Source organism: Schistocerca piceifrons, chromosome 2, assembly GCF_021461385.2.
Source record: "Schistocerca piceifrons isolate TAMUIC-IGC-003096 chromosome 2, iqSchPice1.1, whole genome shotgun sequence".
In the NCBI taxonomy this organism is placed as follows: domain Eukaryota; kingdom Metazoa; phylum Arthropoda; class Insecta; order Orthoptera; family Acrididae; genus Schistocerca; species Schistocerca piceifrons.
The window spans coordinates 514,697,796-514,715,431 of NC_060139.1; the positions used below are offsets into that span (position 1 = coordinate 514,697,796).

The 17,636-nt window shown below is 41.9% G+C and overlaps 1 protein-coding gene across 1 annotated transcript in view; it reads left to right on the plus strand.

Moving 5' to 3' along the window:
* Positions 1–1,051: 1,051 nt before the first annotated feature.
* LOC124775532 (leucine-rich repeat-containing protein 15-like) overlaps positions 1,052–17,636 on the plus strand; it is a 94,182-nt gene continuing 77,597 nt past the window's right edge. The window contains exon 1 of the mRNA XM_047250362.1: positions 1,052–1,057. Coding sequence (XP_047106318.1) covers positions 1,052–1,057 — 6 coding nt within the window. The remainder of the gene's footprint in view (positions 1,058–17,636) is intronic.

The following is a 17,636-nucleotide window of genomic DNA, read 5'->3' on the forward strand; positions in this document are numbered from 1 at the left end:
AAAATTGAAATTACGCACCCCGACCTCGCTGCTATCCCACAACTCTTCCAAATTAGGCGCGACACGTGATAGACACCAGAAAGATATAACAATCCAATAAAAGGCTTTATTTCTCCCAGCTTCGTTATACGAGCATTCCTAGGACGTGTGGGAGCTGGTCTCACTTTTTCAGTGTCGTCCATTAACGAGTGAGTTCAGAAATGACCCGTCGAAAAGAATCCACCATGTCTGGCTTCACGTTTCACACCAGGAACATGAATAAGTAAATTTTACTTCTCGTGTTTCTACTGTTCGGTAGATGACTTTCATTCCATTGGATCAAGCCAGTTCCTTGTTGTTGCTCATTCGTTTCGCCGTGTAGTATAAATTATCGTTGCACTCTTCATCGTCATCCATTTCTTCACAGCCTTGTTCAGATTCCAAATTTTCAACACGTTCTTCAATATCATTTTCAGTGCCAGTATCAGGAAGATCGTCAACGGCGTTGTCATCCTCCCAAGCCACCTCAAACAGAGCCCTGTGCAACCTGCCCACGTCTTGAGTGTTGTCACCATCAAAGATTCGTCGTGAAGTCTTCATACTGCAATACTGGCTGTAAGAAATTGCATGAATGGTGACCCCACCCCTACTAGGTACAGCCACGTTTTTATAACTGAAATTTATTCTACGATCGAATTAACTGCCCCCATAATCACAGATGACAGCACAGTTTGACGGAGAGTGAAAATTTGGAAAAGACCTGTCTCTTTTCTGAAAGATTTCTTGTAGCCTTCAGCTACCATTCTCTTTATTCCTGTACGATTCTAGAATTTCGGCCTTACGCCATTTTCAAGTATCATGGAGCCTAACTCAGTTGGTAATTCATCTGTTCCCTCCTTTTTAATCCACACAGTTGGCTCCTGGTCCATGGCTTCAGTTCTACAATCTGGGGAATTTCACACACAAATTTCAGCAAAACCACTAGATTGCAGCTTTTTAAAACCTTTTAATAAGCTGTAATATGTATCGTTTCTGTTCCTAAGCAGTCCACTGTTTACCACACGAAGTCGAAATGACTGTATGTATTCTATGACCACAAAATTAAATATTTTTTATTATTATGCAATTTAAAGAGATGGTAGAAAGTATGACAGAAGGCGTGTGAATCAATCCTTAAAAATTTACCAGGAAGGATGGCCCAATTTGTTCCGATGTATTCTATTACCAATGGACTAGCTATTTTTATTGTTATGCAAGTTGAAGAAATGGCAGAAAATATGAAAGGAACCGTGTGACACAACCATTAACGTTTTGTAGGAAAGGATAGTCCAATTCGTACTGTATTTGTAGAAAACGAGAACTGCATCGAACTAATTCCGAAAAATACCCTTAGAAGGGTCGGAGAAGTGCATTACAAGTTGAGCGCTAACAACAAATTGTAATGGTGGAGTACAACAGGGTAACACCATAGACAGTAACAAACGTATTGCACTGAAATACAAACGTGTGGCATATAATGTGTGGATTTTTCTCCGTGTTACATCGTCATTTCCATGACTTCCTACTTCACAGTATGGTTATGTACATTCTGTTCCACAAGGGACTGCGATTTTATCCTGCTATACTCTTAGCACCGCCACATTAAACGAGTTACAGCTTTTTTCTTCGTGGGAGCAGTCATTAAACAAGAGCAGGCCATATAAGAAACGGAACAGAGTAACAAGACTAATGGTAAAACCAGTTTATTGTAAAATGTTGCACTGAAAATCCTTATGAAATTGAACGATGCCGAACGGAAGACAGATTTATTGAAAGAGTTCTGTGCATCCGCAAGGAAATCGACTACAGGTCAGAAATATGAGCGGTTCTAGTTATTCCAGCGTCTGAAGTACTTACCAGGTAGTCACGTTAACAGACTCCGTACGAATTCGAATAAGCACTGCTAAAAACGGTATAGCCCATATGAAATTGGAAAAAGAGACGCTCAGGGACGCAACTGAAAACTCTGCATGAAAGGCGACGTAGTTCTCAAGAATTCCTCGTGTATAACTTCTGAGAGCCTGTATTCGAGGAGGATGGGCGACCTTTAAGCTGTCATCATCGCGTATCTCCCGCACGGGTCGTACAAATGAGAGAAGAGAGCGTGGGGCGTGTAAATCGGCATATAGGCAGTCATTTCTCGTTCGCCCCATACGGTAATAAAATAGGACAGAAAATCCATAATAACGGTATGATGAATGCTTCGGTATGGTCTGTGCAGCAGCATGCGCATTATTTACATACATGCAGATACAGAATAGTGAAGAATGTTAAAAGCTGAAGCGAACATTAAATACCTGATCAAATACGCGCGACTTCCTACAACGCCAAGTTATAAGGGGCAATCAGACATTTTCCATTCGAAGGCCGTACAGTTTAGAATCGGTATGCTAGTGAAGCAAAATCACCTTGGCTTTAGGCAAGCATCGCACCGACTCACCAGATTGAAGATACCCATTTGGTAAGAAACCCTGTCCCGTCGCGTAAAGATGCTGCGCATCCTCGTTACACAGGAGTCGCCGACTCTTCAGGGCCTTTATTAGGGAATTGAAACCATGATAATAGCTTGAGGAGAGATCAGGACCATAGGGCGGCTGTTCGCGTGTGCTCCACTGGAATTGGTGTAACTTATACGTTACGACATTTGCAATGAGGGAACGTGCGTCACCATGAAGCAGCAGCATCCATTCTCGCACACCGTTCTACAATTGTAGTTTTCATCAGACATGCTGCCCCATACACATTCTACGTTCTCTGATTGATGTCTACCGGTGTTTGTGCTTCGACAGACTAGAAAATAATAACAGATTGTTGATCCTCTTTCGACGCATTTGGTAATAACTACACCATAGCTCACGTTTCCGCATTTACAACAAGCACGTCGAAAAAACTCGAACGCCCCAATAATTCACTGCCTATGTGTTGGTGTTTTTATACCCACATCGGAGTCGCGCTACGTTGCATATTTGCTGCAGCAACGAAAACTTCTTGATCACCCCTTATACAGGGCGTTTCAAAAAGAAAGAGCAGATTTCAAACATTTATTTCTCAAAAACTACAAATGATAGAAACACAATTCCAACGGTCCTTCACTCAATATGAGTACCAAATGTTACACAACAAATATCAAAACTGTACCTCAATATGAGCACCATTTGTTACACGACAAATATCAAACCGGTATCTCATTTCTTGCCACACACGACGCAACTGGTCTTTAGTTACCGAATTCACGGCCGCAACAATTCGATGTCGTACCTCTTGAAGAGTAGCGGGCATAGGTGGGACATAAACACAGTCCTTTATGTACCCCCACGTGCACGTTGCACACCAACAATGGACTCTAACTTTGCAAATTGCAGCACACAAAATGATCGTTCCTGTGGTGTCGTCGCCATTTTCCTACAAACAAACGCCAGCGCCACTGCGGATTTGCATGGAACTTCTGCGCGGACCATTGAAAAACTTTGAACCTTTCTCTGACAAGAAACGTTTGAATTGTGTTTCTATCATTTGTAGTTTTTGAGAAATAAATGTTTGAAAACTGCTCTTTCTTTTTGAAACGCCCTGTATAAACACGAAAGCAGGGAGCAGTCAATGGACACCTATGAAGAGCCAACCTGATTACTTATAAAGTAATGACAGTGGTCAAAATATATGGGAAGTCAGCTCGACAGCTGTGCGATCTGTGCGGCTGATTGCTAACTGATGGGGCTCGGGTTCGATTCCCGGTGTGGTTGGAGATATTCTCCACTCGGGGACTAGGTCTTGTGATGACCTTACGTTAATGTCGTCATAACTGATACTATACTATTGATAGGGTTATATGGGCGCGTCCCAAAAGCCAACAAATTAAAAAAAATCAAGGGAAGGGTTCTCCAATTTACTTACGTGCCAAATGTTGGAGCTAGAAACAGCGTGTGGTGCAAGTGTAGACACGGTATCTGAGCAGCTTCTTGCAGACAGCCATTCACTGAACGTCGAGAGGTAACTGACTTTCAGTGTGGAATGATAACTGGTCCAAGACGTGTGGTTTATTACAAATCGGAGGATATACAAGTGCAGAATCTTCGGCTACGAGCAAGATGGGTCTTCCATCTTTTCCCAAGGAAGAACGGATACAGTATGCGTACCTACAATCGGATCGGACAGCTACTACACGCACACCCGCGTTCCGCAGGTGGCCTGCCTTTAGGCGTCGTCGACTTCCTGCACAAGCAAATGCAGACCAGCTACGACCACAACAATTTTCTGGTAGCAAACTAACACAACAACAGCAATAATGTCGAAGCTTGTTATAGCCGGGAACCCAGGACACCACCTCTGTAGACGCAACTCTCGCACACAGGCGGCCTTCTAATCAAGGACTGGAGGAGCAGCCAGTGCGGGACTATTTCATATGATTGAAAATAGTCTGCGCTGTGTACCTCCGCCTGAGGAGTATTTTTCCAATGAACAGCCATTGATAAGCCATTCGTCGCCGGGAGGTACATCAGACAACACCCCTGATTGTGGTTCCTCATTTACAGTGACTTGCGACTAGCACCGATCGTCACCGTTGCTGGACGGACCTTACCATAACTGACACTGACTTGCAGACCCTAGCCTTCATGCCACGACTCACTGGTTTAGGACTTCATCATAAACCTTTCAGTGATGTTACTTGACAATTTCTTCCTGTGACTCACATCAAACGTGTGCAGTAACCTGTAGTGTTATTTATTTCTGTAATTGTTCTGGCCGAGCGGTTCTAGGCGCTTCAGTCTGGAACCGCGCTGCTGCTTCTGTCGCAGGTTCGAATCCTGCCTCGTGCATGGATGTGTGTGATGTCCTTAGGTTAGTTAGGTTTAAGTAGTTCTAAGTTCTAGGGGACTTATGACCTCAGATGTTAAGTCCCATAGTGCTCAGAGCCATTTGAACCATTTTTGTAATTATTCCTCAGTAAAAAAATATCATTTTTAGTGTACTGCTATTTCACGTGCATTTACCGAATTCCTCTAATAACAGCAAGAATTTTAGCTTCTGAGGTCAGCAGTGTCTTGGGAATAACTTCAGTATCGTACAGTGTTTCAAACCTCGTACACCGCCGCACAAGACGACAAGTGGTTGAGGACGAACGTCATTTTGCCGTAAATCCATACGATCGACTGTGAATCATACTGCAATCAGTTTGAATGGGGGGCAACAGGAACCCATTTCTACCGGGACTATACGGAAACGAATGTACCGCGTTGGATTCAGAAGTCAACAACCGATGTATCACGAAGCATCGAGTGTTATTGAGAGGAGATCTCAAATTGATTCCATATGTTTAGATTTATTGCGGCTTTTGACACAGTTCCTCACAAAGGGCGTCGAATCAAACTGCTTACTTGTGCAGTATCGTTACGGTAATGTAACTCAATTCGTGATTTCTTATCAGAAACGGTACAATTCGTAATAAGTGACGGAGAGTCAGAAATGATATGGGCTGTTCAGCAACGAAGTTCCTAGTCAACGTAAACGAAGTAGGGGACAATCTGGGTAGACATCTTAGACTATTTTCAGATGATTCTGTCGTTTGTCGTCTAGTAAAGTCATCAGATGATCAAATACAAATGGCTCTAAGCATTATGGGACTTAACATCTGAGGTCATCAGTCCCCTAGACTTAGAGCTACCTAAACCTAACCAACCTAAGGACATCACACACATCTATGCCCGAGGCAGGATTCGAACCTGCGACCGTAGCAGCAGCGCGGTTCCGGACTGAAGCGCCTAGAACCGCTTGGCCACTGTGGCCGGCTCAGAAGAACAAGTCCGAGTGCAAAACGATTTAGCTTAGTTATCTGTATGGTGAGAAAATTGTCAATTTCCGTTACTCCACAAATCAACAAATTTAGAGATTGTAAGTAAACAACGAATCCAGGCACAAATACGTTTATTTAAATGCCACCGGTTTCGGGCTACCCCGCCGGTCTTCAGGTGGCTAATATTTCCATTTACATTGATATTTTAGTCAGCAGCATATCGCCTTTTCCTGCAATGCAGAAGAATATTTGGAAGAAGTTTATATATTACTTTATTGATAAAAACATGCTAATGAGCATGAATTTATTTATACGTAGCGTTAGGAAGTCACATGCAGTACAAATGTTCCAGTGGGTGGCGATTTGCTTTATTTGTCTGCAGCATGTCGTTATCCACTGGAACATACGTAAGTGTATACATCTGTTTCACCTTACATCTAAATAAACGCAGGTACAATAGCAGGTTTTTATTAATGAAATAACACATAAAGTTGCTCTAAATATTCTTGTGCAATGCAAAAGTAGACTTCGTGATGCTGTCCCAAATTGTAAATGGAAATGTTAACCACCTGAGGACGGGCATGGTAGCTTGAATCCAGCCACGGCATGTAAACAAAACTTTTTAAAAGATTTGTGGCTTGTTGCCTTGTTCAACACCAATCATTAATGGAAGTGGAATTCACAAGATCCTACATGGAGAAAATAATTAAAAGGTTGTCGATTCAAGTAAATACGTAGAATTACAGCTAACAGACAACTTAAATTGTAGCCATGTCATAGAAAATGTTGCGGGGAAGGTGAATCAGAAACTGCGTTACATTGGCAAAACACTTAGAAGATGCAACATACCTACCGAAGAGACTGTCTACCGTTAGTATGTCCGTCCTCATCTGGATTACTCCTATGCATTATGGAATCTTTCCTAGATAGGATTTAGCAAAAGACTTTGAAAAAGTTCGAAGAATGGTTGCTTTTTTTCTACTATTGAGAAATTGGAGAGAGTGTCATGTATATGATATGCGAGTTGGGGTGCAAATCATTAAAAACAGATATTCTCCCGCTGCTGCGAAATGTTTCCAAGAAATTTCTGTCACCAGCTTTCCCCTCTTACTGTGATGATATTTTCTTGATTCCCCCTACATAAGTTGGTTCAAATGGCTCTGAGCACAATGGGACTTAACATCTGAGGTCATCAGTCCCCTAGAACTTAGAACTACTTAAACCTAACTAACCCAAGGATATCACACACATCCATGCCCGAGGCAGGATTCGAACCTGCGACCGTAGCAGTCGCGCGTTTCCGGACTGCAGCGCCTAGAGCCGCGTAGCCACCGCGGTCGGCACTACATAAGTAGAAATGACCATCGTAATAAGTAATAGAACTCACAAGTCGATCTGAAAAAAATTGTTCGTTTTTCCCATGCGATATCCGACAGTGAGCCGATAGAAATGTCTGCCAAACCCTTAGATGAATTGCAGAATAGTCATTTAGACGTCCAGTTCCTTCCTACTGTAACAGAGTGACAGGAAAGTGGAAGGTCTGGGTGATTAAATGGCCTATTTTTAATAATTCTTATCCAAACCAACAAGTCATAACAAAATTTAATTATTTCTTGAGGCCAGAACAGAAAAAAGAGACGTCGATAATAATTAGGCCCAGTGCTCACCTAAGAAAAAATTTTAAAATATGAATTTGAGTGAGACACAGCAGGTACTATAACAATAATTACTGCTTGAATTTAGTAACTATGCGAAATCATTGTTCCGCACTGGCTGGCTGTTGCTTCTGTCCTCGATTAGAACGCCACCTGTCGGGTAGAGTAGCGCCTGAAGTGGTGGTGTCCTTTGTCTCTGGCTGTAACAAGATGCGATGTTATTACTGTTGCTGTGTTATTTCTTACTGTAATTGTTCCAGAATAAGAAAGTATGTACCGAATTCCCGGAAGTAACAGCAAGAATTCTGCGCTTGCCTGATGTCGGCGGATAAATACGATATTGCAGTGCCCGTTTTATTCTGAATTACGATGCAAAGTTCCTTCGGACATGCAAGCATGTCCGGAAGAACAGACATTGCGGTCACTATAGCCGATATGAAATACATTAAATGCATTCGCAATTGCGAATATGGACATCCATCAGCTCTATAATGGAAAGCGGGAATTCCAGGTTAGAATCCCAGTTCGGCACAAATTTTCGTGACGTCATTCCATTATACAGCTGATGTTTGTCCATATTCGTAACTGCGAATACTAATGTGTTTCATAACGGCTGTAGACCCTGTATAATCCATGTCCGGAGAAACATTGCATTGTAAGTCAGAATCACACAGGCAATGCAGTATCATATTTCAGTTCGACACCAACAAAAATTTCTGTCGCCGAATGCCTCGCTGTTACACAGTACGCAGTCTTCGTGCGCCCCCTACCGCCAATGTGGCAGTCGGCGCGACCGCTGCGAAATTCGAAATTAAGACAGCTAGCAGCCGCGGAGCGTTGTTGTGTCCATCGCGGCACATCTATTAATCATCGCAAGATCTGATGGGATATGCCATGTTCGATAGCCGGTAGAAGAAACGATACTGCTACCAAACAGAAAAAAATAATTCTTCTATTAAATTATGCCTGTACGATCGGAATAAGCTTAGTACTTTCGAGGGCAAATGCCATAACCCGATTTTCGAGAAACTTCGCTCAGTGGAAGATAAGTCAAAGTTATGGAACGAATGTCGTGCTTATCTTTAGATTACTCACATATTTCTGAGAAAACAACGGTCAAAGTTTTCGAGGTAGTTTATGTGACTTTTAGCGAGTAAACAGTTCATCTGAGGTGGTGGCGCAGTGTCTAGGGCCTCTGCTTCACACTTCTGTGTCCCATTTTCGTAACCTGATTATTATTTATACCCTTCATTTATCTACCCACGTCGGTAGAAAATTATTACGCGAATATTTTGCAGTCAATATGAAATATCGTTGTCTTTATTCGTCTCCTAATTTTATATCTGGTGACAGTATTAAAAAAAAAAAAAGGAATACATGAGAAAATTGTATGGAACTGTTTCCGCAGAAATTCCTGTAGTGTATATTGATTTACAATGAGTTACAAGGGCCAGAATTCGCTAAAGTGTTTCGTTATGAGTATTTTGGGCAAAGTTATTGCTAACGCATGAAATCTTCACCAGTGGCAAGGACGTTCCTTTCCCGAGTGAGATTCATACGAAGCAATGTCACTGTGGCAAGCCTGTCTTCACGCCATGCTCTCGGTGTTCGGAATTTCTGTGTTTCGAATGTCTGTACGATCGGTATCATACAAGAAAAAAAATGGTTCAAATGGTTCTGAGCACTATGGGACTCAACTGCTGTGGTCATAAGTCCCATAGAACGTAGAACTACTTAAACCTAACTAACCTAAGGACATCACACACATCTATGCCCGAGGCAGGATTCGAACCTGCGACCGTAGCGGTCGTGCGGTTCCAGACTGTAGCGCCTTTAACCACTCGGCCACTCCGGCCGGCATCATACAAGAGCAAGCACCAAATTTTTCTGGAGAAGAAACGTAAGAATAAAATATAAGGATTGAAATAAGAATGAAATATAAGAAGATGAGACCTTAAAAGGATTGTATCCTCTGGAAATACCATACACACATACGTAATATAATAAACGTATGGTACTTGAGAAACCCATTCGCATCTTTGCAGTCTATATAGCGCGCTTGTATCCTCTAATTTGATGAGAAATTCGTGTAGTAATCTTCTACGGACACGCGTAGATAAATGAAAAATAAATAAATAAATAAAATAAAAACGATAATACGGTTTCGACCACGAAGAGCAAAGGTGATAGGCTGCATCGTTAGCCACTGTGTCACAATTTCGGCTGGGATTACTGCGCGCTGTAAGTGATGTAAATTACGTCGACAACTTTGATTCTCGTTTTCTCACAAGCGGTCGCGTGTCTGCGGATAAGCTGAGGTACGTGTTCGCTTATTTTGAGTCCCCTTCCTGCGAGAGAAATTTCTGGGAAGTCGGGTGTTCAGCTCGTTAGCTGAACAAGGCGACGACAACACAACAAAAATCGGTGAAAGAGGGGCATCGAGAATATGAGTTTCAATCAAAAACTCTCTGGGCATATGTAATCGCTTATGAAATGCCTCACCAATTTGTCTACCTAACGTCCGGCTGGTCGGAAGTACTGACGGAAGTGGATTAACGCTTTCCCGCGAGTGACTCTGAGCAGAGCGCGAGCTGTCAGGCGAACACTGTGCTCGTAGCCGGCCTCCTGCCAGAACACACACAGGCCGTGACGTGGCGTGGCTCAGCTGGACATCCGTCGCTAGTTTGACAGCCGCCGCGGCTCCCGTCTGGATACGACGTGACACGACAGCGCGGCACAGGACAGGACAGGACAACAGGAGGCGCGGCCACCACTGAACACACAGACAGGCAGCAGGCAGCCACTGCTCTGACACGCTCCGGCGCAGCACAATCCGGGCCCCACACACACACACACACACACACACACACACACACACACACACAGACGAACGCAAGCACGTCACCACAGCCGGGGACACGCACCGCCGGGTCCTTTGAGCCAGAATGCTCCATCGTGCAACATTAACGCAGCTTTAGCAGTCGCCCCGACATCCATACTGCTCTGGCAATTACGGCCGATAGTTGGCCATTCACGGCTCCTATAGCGAGTGCGTTTATACCGCGACAATTACTTCCCATTTAACGCAATTTAGTTGGAACCCGAGACAGTAAAAGAAGGAACTCAGCGAACTTGTTCCACTCAGAACGTCAGACGGTTTGCAACACCAGGAACAGCTTAACATATGCAGCGGCAGTGTAGGTAGTGCGACTGTTAGTTATCAGTGCTGGATGACGACTCATAATTCGATTTACATATTTACAACAGGACTGAGAAACAATGACAACCGAGAAAGCATTTAAAAATTCACGCGATATTTTAATCCGGAGATCAACCTATAGCTATGGAGACTTATAATTATTACCCTTACGCAGTTTTTATGAACCGAGGCATTCATTTTTTTTAAATTTATCTCCAACGTGTCATTAATTTCTTTCGGTTTGTATTGCTGAATCCGACAGCCTCCACAAATCTTACGTAGGTTAAAACTATTTCATCCCATAAGTTGATTAATATTTCAGTAACTTAGTTTACTATTTCGTAGCACCTAGCTAGATTCTTCCTTTTGTATATTTTCAGGTGACGCCTACAAACCTCCAACGTATACATAATAGAAACACACACTCACCACGATACACACAGCATCACCATTTAAAATAAGTTGTGAGAGCACTTACAAATCCCATAAACACGAGTATTTTTTTTTAATAGAGTAAATCTTGTTAGGCATATGCATGTGACGAACACGGAACTAGAAAGAAACAGACGAGTAGATCTTGTAAGTCAACATAGTTATATCAGATAGAGAGCACACTAAATTCACGTGAACGTGAAGACAATGCCATATGACAATCACTAGCCCAACGCAGTATTGAAAAAGGTATTTTTCACGTCGTGACTTACAGGTTCATGATTTCTGTACACAGTCATATAGTTCGAAGATAAGGGCATTTCAGCCTGTCTTTACACACTATCGATTAAATTTAAACTATAGAACGTACATTATTACGAACGAATTATTTTTAAAAACTGGGCTAAGTTAATAAATGCCGTTTTTGTCATGGCCCACACTACATGGGAGTACATCACAGGCGATTTTCGAATGATGAATGGCGTAATGAAGTTGTTTTTTTTACCAGTTATTTAATAGTCATTAGTGGTTTTACTGCCGTCGTTCTGAGGGTTCAACTACAGTGAATAAAACTGAGAAGATCTCAAGTGTCGTGAAGTATAGGTCCTACCGTAATGTTAAAAGTTAATTAGTCTAATTCCATAAAAGGAATGAAATTATAATGAAAACCAGACCCTTAGCTGCTTACAGGCGTTGATGAATATCAACGGGGACAGTTAAAAAAGGGCGCCCAGAACATGTCCGAAAGAGCAGATACAATGTTCATATAGATAAGGCTTACCGGCCAATGATCTTCTTCAGTGCAGATGCACTCACATTGCCCGAACTCTTACGGGAATCGGTAGATTGACTACCGCGGTTTATGAGTATGGTGGGCAGGGGCACTACAAATGTAGTGTGCGGACAGAAAGTTGGAAAGTGCGGGTCTCACTTGCAGTGTGTCAAAGATAAGTCCCTGCAGTCGAAGTATTCTCTGTGTTCTTGGTGGCTCAGTCGTGTAGAACGTCTGCTATGCAAGTAGGAGATCCTGGGTTCGAGTCCCAGTCTGGGCATGCATTTTTCAACTGTTCCCACTGATATTTAACAATGCCCGTAAGCAGCTAAAGGTCTGGATTTCATTATGATATAATTCTTCGAGAACTGTAAGATTACCAGTGGTATCTGTACAGATACCAGCATCATATAAAAGGAATGAGTTTACCAAAAAATACCAAGTGATGAATAAGGAGATTAACATTTTCTTTCTTTTCGGTAAAATCATAGTCACACATGTCTTCATACACTACAAGTATCTTTTCTTTCGCATCCGAAGTAAACCTGAGTCTTGGGTTGATGCTGCCAGCAATTCCAGAAAAACTTTTTCCAAGGCAGGGCCCAAAGATGCAATTTCTCCCACATTTCTTCAGCGACACTAACAGTCATTACTTCACATGCATGGAAACTCCGAACAGTTCCATCCTGCTATCCAGACCAGTTACTAATCAACAAAGATAATGATATCTTTTGAATATCGTCTAATTTGGGATTCTGATTGATTAATCATGCCCAGCATCATCAATGAAGAGCCCCGTTCTGCATCCGTTCGACTGTCCTGGTAACTGATTGTCTTTTCTGACCACAAAGGCATTAACGTCCTCTCTACGTAGGCGTCGTAACAACCGGAGTACCAGCATAGTCAGGCCATTAACTAGAAAGCCCCCGCTAATGTTCGGGGACCACAGCCTATAACACTACAACAGCGTATTTACGTAGCTAATACTATGAAATACCAAGTTTGGTTTATTACGTATTATGCCCCAACAGAACAAAATAGTCCTGTCACGGAAAAGAAACGTATAACACTCCCGTCTGCTACTACTGTAACATAACCTCAATGCTAGAAACAGGTTGTGGCATAAAACTTTTTTGTAAAAGCAACTATGGTACAAAGCAACAGAGCAGTGTTACCCTCTGAGAGGAATTTTGTTATGTTGACCGTGTTGTACCTAACGGAGGTGGCTTATCGGAAGTGAAAGTCGGAATTACGTAAATATTTGAACAGGACGAACAAAATTTTGCTTATCTGCACTGTTCAATTGATAAAGAAAACGGTCGCCAGCCTAACTAGGCGAGAGAATTATTAACATTCTCGTTCAAGAAAATAGTTATTAGTAACTTTAATGGATAAATACAACCTATACTTGGCCACACGCGAGTGCAATGAACTCTGACACACTCATATGTTTACGGTAAGATTGAAACTAACAGTTGGAGCAGCACAAACTATTTGCAAAATTATAACAGGTACAGAAAAACACTATCACTTTCAGGGCTTACACAAATTGAGTGGTCTTTATAACATTACTATTAACATGCACTTCTAATACACAAACACTTAGCAAACATGAATATATAATGTTTCACAACTGCAGCTTTCTCACTTTTACTACAGCGAAACACAATACTGACCAAATTGCAAGAAACTGACTCACCTTTTAGAATTTACTACAGACAGTAATGTGATCATTTGCGTTGTAAGTCTCAGTCTTAAGAACTTTTAATTTTGAAGTTGGCAACAACACATTAATAAGCATTTTTACTAAGAAAATTATTTTCAGCAAGCAACATTAACTCTAACTCACTCTCTTGCCACATTAACTTTAACTTTCACTTTACTATGTTCAAAAGGCACTAATTAGAAAACTGGGTTTTAACGTACTTTCAGTAAGGACACTCGGTGTTATGATGAGGAGAAAAGTCAAGGTAGGTACACAAATTCAGATATAAATTACCTAATATTTCAGCACATTAGCACATCCATCAAGCTGATCCTTCACTGTACATGATTATAGTATTACATTACAGTGATTGCGCAACGTGGTGGCAACTGCATGTTGGTAGGTGGATTCGCAGACTGAATTGCTGGACTCTGTCATTTCTTGGTGGCGACGACAGATACAAATTCCAGAATAGTTCCAGCTATTTCTCGATCCATCCGAGGCCTTTGGAAGAAGCAGGAAAAGCCTCTCTCGGAATCAGCACAATATGCATCTTTTACAAGGACGTGCACGGACTCGTAGCTCGTCTCCGACTGACTATCAGTTCCACCTTTTCCACCTAGGCCAACCACAATTTGCGCGAGCTACCCAGTTCCGTTCCAGAGGGGAACCGCTACACCATTTACATACAAACTAACTAAGAACCCTAAGTGAGGATCAGCAATTTACATAACAGTAACCAAATGCATTAAATAAAACAAAACATTTACACATATTGACATCTCTACAAAAAATTATTCACACAAAATTACAATTATATACAGTAAGTTTTGTTCCCTCCAAATGGGACAAAGCATTTAAACGAGAGATATGCTACACAGCATACAATCAAATCATGACACCAAAGTTTTAACAAAGAAAGGAGTATACAGTTTTGTGTTACCCATTCAAACAAACACATTTACAGAAGCACAGCAATGTAACATTAAATGAAACAAAAGCAAAATAAATCAGCACAGCATTAGAGCTATGGTGTTACAAGCCGTTCTAAATTAGATTAGCATAACCCTGTCTGCCAATTTTCGAATGCGAGTCTTAGCTATTGATAGAGCTTTCGTCGTGCAGATGGCAATTCCTCATCTTTGTAAGTTATGTGGAGTGCGAATGTACAACCTTACAGTTCACTGAGATCAACCATAACATGGGGTGAAAGGTTTCTTAAAACTCTAGAGGAAACATATAAAAATAACACTTATCCAAGATGTATTTCTTTCTGATATTATTTCGTTAGTCACAGAGAATAACACCTTAAAGATGTAGAAAAAAACAGTGAACAGATTCCAAACCAAAGATTTATGTAGTCCTTGAGCTGTTCTTTGATATTTATAAAAATATCTTCCTCAGAAGGAGTGGTCCTTGATACATCACATGGTTGGAAATTACATTAGCCGAAGCCGAGCTGCTCTGGTCATACATAAAACCAGGAACATCACAAGCCATGACTTAAGACAGCAGCCAATTACACTCAGCATAAGTCAGAACCAATGCACAACCGTATTTTCCCACTGGTAAAGGCTCTTGTCTACATAAAATTATAACATGAGTCCAAAGAACAAAATATTTGCATAACATAAGTATTCACCATGCCACCGACAAAGGCCTTTGTGACTACTCAGGGATCTGGTCCTGCATCTGTAGCTTGGCAGGCCTTTTAGGATAACCGCTGCCCACTCTGAAATGGGGAAGTCCTAGAAAAGGTGTACTAAATATCGATAGCCATACTTGTACCTGGCTGGGAATCTGCACCCAGATGGTCACTTCTAATTTGTGAATGAAAACCAAGAAAGAACTATGTGATTATGACTACTGGAATACGGAATGTGAGAACTCTTCTGGACCTAAATGGTAATAGACCAAAAAGAAGAACAGCTCTCATCACTTACGATATAGCTAGATTAGGTATAGGTGCTGCTGCCTGATGTGAAGCCAGACTATAAGGCGAATGATACACCGGTGAGGGACGTCAGGATATACCAACCTCTCTAAAGAAGATGGTGAAAGAGAACCACGCACCCGTCACGTAGGATATGGATTTAACACAAAATAGTGAAACAACATCGTTTAGCCCTATTACTGTCAATGAAAGAATTATGACTCCCCGAATTCCCCTCGCTGGAGATAGCTTTGTCACCGTCGTCTCTGCCTACGCTTATACTATAAGCTGTGAGGAGGATACAAAGAATCAGTTCTACCATCAACTGAGCAAAGTCCTCGTCAAGAGAAACTCTTATTACTGGGCGACTTCAGTGCTACAGTTGGAAGAATATCATCATGGGCGATCAAGGTGTGGGAAACTGCAATGCAAATGGGCTGCTATTTCTAGGTCTCCTTGCTGAGCACGAGCTTTTTATCACCAAACCGCAGTTCCGCTTACCTAATCGTTATACGACCACATAGACACATCCACGCTCTAGCTCTTATTGACTATGCCATCTCTTGGCAGCGTGACACGAAAGAAGTGCTGATCACACCTCGAAACATCAATGGTTGCTAGACTGATCACAAACTGTTGACTAGCCATCTGAAGGTCCTCGTCCACCGTAAACCACTATCCTACTTCTCAGATCGTTCAAGAAGAAAATTCAACATCAATGGCCTACAAAACGAAATTGTTTGCCCTCTCTTGCAACACACACTTTTGGATGGACTTAGCAATGCCCCAGTTAACACAACGGTTATTGAACAAGAATGGTCCACTTTTAAAAAGAAAAACACCATCAATAAGACTGTAGAGGAGATCATTGGTTTCGATGCAAGGAAGAAAAGTGACTGGTTTGATGACATCTACGAAGTGATTAAGAACCTCCTAAGTGTCAAGAAGGATGCTTACCGATCTCTTGCTCAAGATCAATCCTCTCTACACTTTCAAGAGCTCAAGCAGAAATGTCAGACTGAAATAAGAACAATCAAGAACAAGTTGTGGCAAAAAAAAAAAAAAATCCAAGTAACTCCAAAGCGCGTCAGATGTTAGGAACTTGCGGAGTTTTAATTCTGGAATAAAAGAAATAGATGGGTCTTTTCGTTCCTCATCAGGAACCCTGGAAGCTGCCGACAGCAGGATCATCGTAACTGACAGTCACTACATCTTGAAACGTTGGAAGGAGCATTTCAGCTCACTCTTAAACATCTTCTGAGGTCTCCCGCAGATGGAGGCGAAACGTTAGGTGGAAATCTTATACATCGACCACGGCCTCTCAGCCCGGAAGTTTCAACGGAAGACAACACCGGCCGTGAAAGCTTACATTGTACTACTCTCAGACTTATCATCATGGAAAGCTTGAATCAGTTTAACTAAAGTGTTCAGAGCAGCCAAAACGTTTTAAGACCTTCCACATAGCTTCTCTGTCCACCGTATCAAAGGCTTTTTCTACGTCATAGAACACAAACAGTAAAGGCTAATGTTCTGCCTTGCAGTTCTCCTTCAGTTGTCTTGGGAAGAATATCGTATCAATAGTTACTTTGTAGGGGCGAAATACGCACTGAGATTCAGGAAGTATAGTGTTGGAAAGAGTCTGGAGGTGATTCATGAGAATTGTAACAAAAATTTTACCAGCTACAAGAAAGCAAGGAAAATCCACGATAGTTACCACATATGCTTCGGTCGCGTTTTTTTAAAGATGGTGATAACTGTCGAGTTCTTCATGTCAGGTGGCACCTTATAGGATTCCCACATTAAAAGAAAGAGGGAGAAGAGGATACATTTTAGAGTCAAGCCACCCCTTTGGAATTATCTCGAGGGGGGATGCCGTCAGGTCAAGGTGGTTTTCTTGGTTTCATGCTGTCTAGAGGCTTGTTGAATTCATGAAACGATCGGTGGGACTGTCATTATAGGTTGTGTTGAATGCTGTCGGACACGTTCGAGAAAGTCATCAGTAGCAGTAGAAGTATGGTTCTAGTTTACGCACAGGGTATCCAGTGGTATGTAGCATACAAAATAAGTACAAAATGTCCTGTTTTACTGGGTGATCAAAAAGTCAGTACAAATTTGAAAACTGAATAAACCACGG